Source organism: Montipora foliosa, chromosome 7 (genome assembly GCF_036669935.1).
Source record: "Montipora foliosa isolate CH-2021 chromosome 7, ASM3666993v2, whole genome shotgun sequence".
NCBI lineage: Eukaryota > Metazoa > Cnidaria > Anthozoa > Scleractinia > Acroporidae > Montipora > Montipora foliosa.
The window spans coordinates 24,607,558-24,615,057 of NC_090875.1; the positions used below are offsets into that span (position 1 = coordinate 24,607,558).

The window sequence follows — 7,500 nt, forward strand, 5'->3', positions numbered from 1 at the left end:
TGAGTGCTGCAAATGGTGTCCCAACTTAATTTGATCAGGATTGCTGCTCTGAGACCTGAAAATGTTTACGCTTTCATCTTACTGCTGTTACACGTATTAAGTAGTTCTGACATAACTGCAATGATCACGTCAAGACTTGTGTTTGAATTCACAGAGATGCAGGGCCCCTGTGCACAGTGTAAAAAAACAGTATATGAGTTGTTTATTATTTTATTCCTCACCTTCTTTTCCAAGCCATTTCACAAAATCTGTCAAAGTTTCCCACTGATCAAAGAATAAATAAAGTATATATAAACATAAATTATACATGATAACGTAACCCATTGTGACCTTGGAATGAGACTTAATAGAGTTTACTCTGTCTAACACCAGACAATTTTACTCGTTGAAGGGGGTGGGGTGGGGTTCAGAAGTCAAAGGGTTAAAGAAAAAAAAAAGACAATAATACAATAAATACATAGTGGTAAGACAATCAGCACCATGACTTATGCAAACATTGCAGCTGAACTGGCCAGCTTTATTAAAAATTAATGATAATGATAATGGCATTAACCCATTGACCCCTTAGAGTGACACTTATAGATTTCATTCTGTATAAGGGCAGACGATTTTACTCATCAATGGGGGAGGATGGGGGGGGGGGGGGGTCCTGGTGTGTTTGAGGTGTGAATGGGTTAATAAGCAGGCTCTCATAAGAAACACACCCCCTGTTAGGTCAAGGTACTTTTACAGTACTTAAAAAATACAATTACAATACGAGATTGTTTTAAAATCACAATAAGTGAAGATGGAAGATTAAACCTACTAAGACAAGCAATATTCATTCAAAAAGATAAGACAAAATATGAGCAGCAGTATTTTGACCCAAATTTAATTAGCAATTTTGAAGGATACTAAAGAGCTTACTGTATATTAATAAGTTGTTCTAATCAAGTCTAGACAGTAGAAGATAATAATTAAAAGAGAAAATGGCAATCCTCTGAAGATATTTTTCAATGGCAGCAAAGTTCCTGATATGAAAATAACACTATTTGGATAAGTTGCTTATATCAGTTATATAGTTGTACTCTTTCTGTTTTTTAGTTAGTACCTGTCCAATAATTATTTGTAATTAACACAAAGGCAGGAATAGAGTAGAAATAAAGTTTCCTCTTCTTCTAGTTCTTCTGTCACTAATGTGTTCCTCAAATCTGAGCCTATTTTCAAAATAATGTAACAACAAGATTCTTCGCCAACAGAGATGGAAAAGCTCTCTCGTTACAGACTCTACATGTAAGAAGATCTGAACTGACCTGTGTTGCATTCATGTGTGTGTGGTGCCGGTCACTGATGTAGTCTTGATAAACCTGATTTGCACGCACTCTGCGAGTCCCTAAACATTTGAATTTCAAAACACACTCATGACCTGAAATCCAGTTTACATGTAGGATCACAACTTTATGAGGAGAATGATTATTAGATTTCTTTGTCTCTGAAGATGCAAAATTATTGAAGTTCACAATCAATTTTTACTCACCAAACTGCCTCTTTAATAGCTTTAGAAATTCATCTTGAAATTCTCTGTAAAAAACACAGCAAGGCTTGGTTGTTCTAATAATTATTATTCATAAATGAAGTGTTTCCTCTGATCATTTTAAAGAACGGCAGACTTCAGCACTATAATCTTCATTTATGTATTCTGGCGAGTTCATCTCTTCATTTCATCCACCAGCCTGAGGGTTAACAATAATTTCCATCTCAGTCATTTATGAACTAAAATTAAACAAATATGATTGTAAATACAATGCACAAATGTACCTTGAAAAACTATCCATGTATTTATCCACATCTTCAGCTAACAGCAACAGCTGACGCTGGTGTGATTCAGACATAGTATGACACTTAAAACCATTCTACATATAAAAGAGAAAGAGAAAGAGAAAGAGAAAGAGAAAGAGAAAATTGTGAAATGAACTAACCCGTAATAACAGGTACATAACATGGATTGTGTCATAAAGCTCCTGTAGATATTTGTTGAAATTGTTTCTTTCTCAACAATCCCACAATAATTATTATGACTGGGAAGCCTCAACTAATGATAAATGGCAAATGAAAGCAGACAAAGACGGCATACTAAGGATACTGTATATACCTCAAAATCAAATTAATTTCTCATATGATAATTAAGCATAATCTAAGCGTTTACCTCGTCTCGGCATTGTTTTTGGCACATTTGACAATACCATCGCAGTTTCTGCAATCCTTTGGCCTTAATCCTGTTGGCTATGGCTTTGGGAGTTAAAGGACCTGCTTTTTCCTTTCCCATTATGGAAATATTTTGCTAAAAACTATAGATGAAGTTCACAACATCTCCGTCGGTCCGCCGCCATGTTACTTTGTCCAGCATGCAGTGCATTCAGTTCCAGCTCCTTGCTCCTCCACACGTACGCTTATCTTCTAGATCTCTCAGGTAACCAATTCAAGAGCTGGAGAGGACATGACAGCGATACTCAATTGGGGCAGATCGCAGGTTATCGCCCAGGGGCCAGTTGTTGGAAGCTTGGTTAGCGCTAACCGTTGGTTAAGAGGTATCAAATCCTATACGTTTCCATGGTATTTAACGCTGGTTAGCGCTAACCATGCTTCGAGCAACCCAGGCCAGGGGCCGATTGCTCGAAGCCTGGTTAGCACCAACCGTTGGCTAAGGAGCTGGCTCGAACCAGTTTCAGCGCTTCCAATTTAAGTGACGCTCTTAATAGAAGGATCGGCACCAAAACGTTGTATGATGTCTTGACAATATTGTGGTACCAAATGAAACCCGTATTATTGCTGAACAAGATACAGTCATTATTGTGACGTAATATGTCACCGTGGCAACGGGCAAGCCCTGTAAAACACCCTTTATTTTGTCTTTAGTTGCTTATATCTCAAAAACGAACTCGGTGACTCCCATTTTTTATTTCTGAAAAGTAATTAGAAAGGCATGATGAAACTTTCTGCAAAGTTTTAAAAAATTGTCTAGTGGATTCAGAGCCACCTTAATTTTGTGATTTTTTAAGGTAGCTCCGAATCCTCAAGATAGAATTTTTTTAAACTTTACCGAAAGTTTTGTGGCCTTCTAATCACTTTTTTCCTTCGGGCTAGATATGAGCAACTAAATCCAAAATATAGCATGATTTTGCTGGGCTTTCCCATTGCCAAGGTACCTTATTACATCACAATAATGATCACATCTTGTTTGGAAATAATCATTGTTTCATATGGTACCATAACATTGCTGTTACATGATACAGTGTTGTAGCATTATTCAATCTAAGCAGAGAGTCGTCTAAGTGTTGAAACCCTTTAGAGCCTCCTTAAGAGGTATCAAAACCTTAAGGTTTCCATGGTATTTAACACTAATTAGCACTAACCATGCTTTGAGCAACCCGGGCCAGGTTGTTCAAAAGCCGATTAAAGTTAATCCCAGATTAAAAACATTTCTCTACCCCCAAATGTTGTTCAACATTAATTCGGCAAAACTTTACATAAAAAAGGCACCCTTGAAAAACAAAAATAAGCAAAAGAAACTTCCACCGAAAAGTTGGAAACATGAAAAAAAAGTTTACCCTAATCCTGCATTAAGTCAATTGGCTTTCAAACAACCGGGCCCAGGGAGTTGGAAAAACACATAAAAGAGACAAGCAACCCCAGAAATGTAGAAAGCTTCAAAGGTAGGCAGTTCTGCATTTTCTTTACACAAAAGGCATGCGTAATTTTCACTTTCAATTGGGTGTTTTCTCCATACAAGTCCTTACAATTTTTCAGGTTGGGTGACCTGTGGTAAAACTTGACGTTATCACCAGTAATTAATTTATTGCTCCTTATTAATAGGTGCGGTTAGGTGAGGAACTTTAATCGTGGTAAATGGCCCTTTTGCCACAGGCAACTGCATTTAGTAGGTGTGACCGACATTTCCCAAGGTAATTACGTCTAAACGATCAAACAAAGCGCCAATGATAAGTTGGAAGGGTGTTTTGATTCCTGAGGTAATTATGATGCTGATGAAGTTGTGATAAAATTTCCTGCCAATGAATTGAGTGACATTTCTTTTTACCTAGGTAACCTTCGTAACTTGTGGCCGCTGGTTAACATGGTATACTAAAACCCAAGTGTGAGGCACCCCAGCATAATTTACCATGGCATTTACCATGGTGTGTGTAACCGCACCTATTACCTTTAATGCCTGGGACAGACTATAGAAAGTCATATAGTTTGTAGGATGCAATGTCAACCATTCATCCCCTCGGGAATCCCCTCGACAATCATTGTAAACAGCTCAACAAGTCCAAAAATCACAAGTGTGTAACCAAAAGGTACAAAATACCAGAATTTATTACATATCTTGAAATATCTCCTACCAGTGAAACTTGATAGAATCAATCACAACAAGCGGTTGACAATTCAGATTAAAATAATGATTGCTTAACATTAATAACTCTGATCAAGACCGCTGATGATTGATACAGTAACCAATGCTCTCGTCAATTTTTAAAACTCTTAAATATGTTTCCAAGAGACATTTTTATGCCATAACTTCCTATATACAAGAAACAATAATAATTGAATCTTTCATCCATGCTGAAACAAGGCACAGGGAATTAATAATTGAAGAAGGCTATGGAAAAAATGCTATGTGACAATTCTTTGAATTTTTTAAATTTTTGCTTAAATTTCCACGGAATGTATTGGAAATGTCATTAAATAAGACAACAAGGTAATGGTAACGAACTTATATAGGGAAGATATCGTTGAAGTCACCCATTGTCATTAATGTGCCAACCAGAGCCCCATTGGCTGTCAAAACAAAAGGTCTTTTGTTCCTGTGGTTGGCAAATTTGAATAACAAAAGTAATGTTTGTAAACAGATATCTTCCCTATAGCGCATTTTCAAATGCACTTTACAAGCAATCTATCTATGGATGAAGTTGGACATCAGCATTTATGGACCATGGCCCGGTTGTTCGAAAGCCGATTAACTTAATTGAGGATTAGCATAAACTTTGGTTTCATTTTTCCAACATTTGGGTGAAAGTTTCTTTTGCTTATTTTTGTTTTTCAAGATTGGCTTCTTCTTGTGTAAAGTTTTGCTGAACATCAGCATTGAACGACATTTGGGAGTAAAGAAATAAACTCCTTGGTTAATTTTTAATCTGGGATTAGCATTAATCTACGTTTGAACAACCAGGCCCCTAACTTCAAAAACAACATCAAAACAAACAAACAATGCGACAGCCATTTTTTTCTTCACATTACCGTAGCTATTTTTACTGTTACGTCAGCTCATGGCTGCCACGTTGGTAGACGAAAACCAATGACCTCTCATTATGGTAGCTCCTTTTTTAGTTCACCAGCCAACTGTACATTACAGCATTGTTATCCACGTCTCTAGGGATTGGTTGCAAACTACGTACTGTGCACTCCTTTGACACATGTGTCTCAGCATTATATGTGGATGGAAAAACGGTGAAGATGTTGTGGATCCGTTCAACCTGGTTCTTTCTTATTGTTCTATTTATTGGTTTACATGACTGGTACAAAATCTCACGCCAGTGTAAGTCAAAGACATAACATTACGGATTGTTTGCAACCAATCTCTAGTGACACAGATAACAATGCTGTAATGTACAATTGCTGGTGGACAAACAAAAAGGGGTAATGAGAGATCTTTTGTTTTCGTTGACCAACACATGCATGGTCGCAATGACGTAACATACATGTAAGTTGATTCAGGTGGTTGCTGGCAGACAATAAATTATTCCTTTGTCCTTGTGCTAATAAGACCAACTAGCCTCGTTTGCATGGACAAAATACAAAAAAATGCTGCGTTAGAGTGAGGCTAGTTGGTCTCGATAGGCCACTTTAGAAAATACCATATTTGTCACCCCAATTTTTGCATAAGAGAAAACAAAAGCTATGCAAAATTTGAGGGCAAAACAAAGAGAAGTATGGTATTTTCCAATGTGGCCTATAGCCCTAAGACAAAAGAGTAATTTATTGGCCACCATTTATGAATATGGTCTATACCAGAAAGAATTTCTCCTCTCAGTGCGAAACATACATGTATTCATGTAGGAATGATGTTTCTCACATTAACGTGCCCTAATTTATTCGTTAATTTACGTGTTATTCACATCTTGCAGCCACTACATCTGTGTGTTACACGGCGCTTTCATGCTCTCCGGCCTCAATCTCCTCATGATCTTGGGCTCCAAACTTTTCCCTCATTTCACTAGCAAAGTGCGTGAGGCCAGCCTCTTCACAGGCATCCACTAAGGTCCTCACTGTACTTCCCTGCTTTTCTGAATACAGAGTCAAAAAAGCCTCTGTTGGATTCGGCAGGCTATTGAAAGCACGAGATTCATTTGCTAGATTAACCTTTTCAGCAACTCGTTGCCAGTACCCATAACCTAAAATCAGATTTAAGAGAGGACTGAAACATTTTCACTCATTTCCTTCTGTAACTACCTTTCCACGCCTATTCACTGTCATCATTGTATTGTACATTCATTCACCATGCTACATAAATATCCTGTTAAATATAACTGTAATAAGACACCACAAAGCATTTCAGTCCTAGGCCCAGTAGTCTTCTGTAGCTCAGTATTATATGATATCTGAGCTTTTAATATCAGCAGGTTATAGCTTTTACTGCTGTTAAAAGAATTCAGATTGCATCAGAGTTTGCGTGCGCAGAAGTGTTGATGTCTCTTATTTGACCTATAGATCCATCAGTTAATGTTCATGTTCATTTCCACAGTTCAAATAAATTGAAATTTCATATATCCTAAGAGTGATAGCATCTAAATTCAACCCATTGACCCCTGGGAGTGAGACTTAACAGATTTTACTCTGTCTAATGCCAGACAATTTTGCTCGACAGCGGGAGGAAGGGGAGGGGGGGGGGAGGGGGGGGGGGTCTTAGAGCACCTGAGGAGTCAACGGGTTAACATGTCCTGTCAAATAACTGCTAATCAGATTGAGCCTGATGACCACAAGGCCTTTGATTGGTCCACCACCAATAGCTGCAAGAGGAAAACCTCATGCTAAATGCAAAATCATGGGTTGGGCACAGAATCTGAATCTAGGAAATGGATAACACTGTGAGCTGATGGGCTGCATTCCATCACAGATCAACACTTCTCGCATTGAAATTCATAATTTCAGTGTTTCAAGAGTTAGCTGGAGCCCCCAATTGTGATGGATTGTTGTAACCATGGGATGACTCTTCAAGTCAAAGCAACTAACAACTTAAGACCTTCCTACCCCTTTCTCCACCTTTCAGTTGAGATTTTTTTAACTTTTATTTTTAAACAGGAAAAGGATTTAATTTAATAAAACGTTTCCTTTGTTTGTTTTTTCCTTAGAGAAATTTCAAAGAATGAAATATGTGGACTTCTATTTTTCCTTACCCTGACTGTCTTTGCAATCTAAACGCATGGCTATGAAGCTCCTTTGTTCCACTAAGAGGGTTCGGATTGG

General features: G+C 37.7%; 2 protein-coding genes and 1 long non-coding RNA gene across 14 annotated transcripts in view; 1 reads left to right on the forward strand and 2 right to left on the reverse strand.

Annotated features, from left to right (window-relative positions):
- LOC138011502 (DNA/RNA-binding protein KIN17-like) overlaps positions 1–2,432 on the reverse strand; it is a 13,721-nt gene extending 11,289 nt beyond the window's left edge. Inside the window, exons 1-5 of the mRNA XM_068858529.1 lie at positions 2,186–2,432; positions 1,798–1,892; positions 1,517–1,560; positions 1,293–1,372; positions 222–264 (exon numbers count right to left, since the gene is read on the reverse strand). Of these exons, the coding sequence (XP_068714630.1) occupies positions 222–264; positions 1,293–1,372; positions 1,517–1,560; positions 1,798–1,892; positions 2,186–2,305 (382 nt within the window). The 5' untranslated portion in view covers positions 2,306–2,432. The remainder of the gene's footprint in view (positions 1–221; positions 265–1,292; positions 1,373–1,516; positions 1,561–1,797; positions 1,893–2,185) is intronic.
- A 7-nt stretch (positions 2,433–2,439) lies between these two features.
- Positions 2,440–7,500, forward strand: part of LOC138011508 (uncharacterized) — a 5,084-nt gene continuing 23 nt past the window's right edge. Inside the window, exons 1-3 of one of the 2 annotated variants that reach the window (XR_011124728.1) lie at positions 2,440–2,567; positions 3,853–3,941; positions 7,386–7,500. The exon at positions 7,386–7,500 is cut by the window's right edge and continues 23 nt beyond it. This is a non-coding gene — a long non-coding RNA (uncharacterized lncRNA). Of the gene's footprint in view, positions 2,568–3,852; positions 4,008–7,385 lie in introns of both variants that reach the window. The other variant, XR_011124727.1, reaches the window with a different exon arrangement.
- Positions 4,321–7,500, reverse strand: part of LOC138011503 (tumor necrosis factor receptor superfamily member 16-like) — a 33,003-nt gene continuing 29,823 nt past the window's right edge. For 10 of the 11 annotated variants that reach the window (XM_068858530.1, XM_068858538.1, XM_068858534.1 and 7 more), the window contains 2 exons: positions 7,431–7,500; positions 4,321–6,428 (listed from right to left, as the gene is read on the reverse strand). The exon at positions 7,431–7,500 is cut by the window's right edge and continues 11 nt beyond it. In XM_068858530.1, coding sequence (XP_068714631.1) covers positions 6,178–6,428; positions 7,431–7,500 — 321 coding nt within the window. In that variant the 3' untranslated portion in view covers positions 4,321–6,177. The remainder of the gene's footprint in view (positions 6,429–7,430) is intronic. The other variant, XM_068858539.1, reaches the window with a different exon arrangement.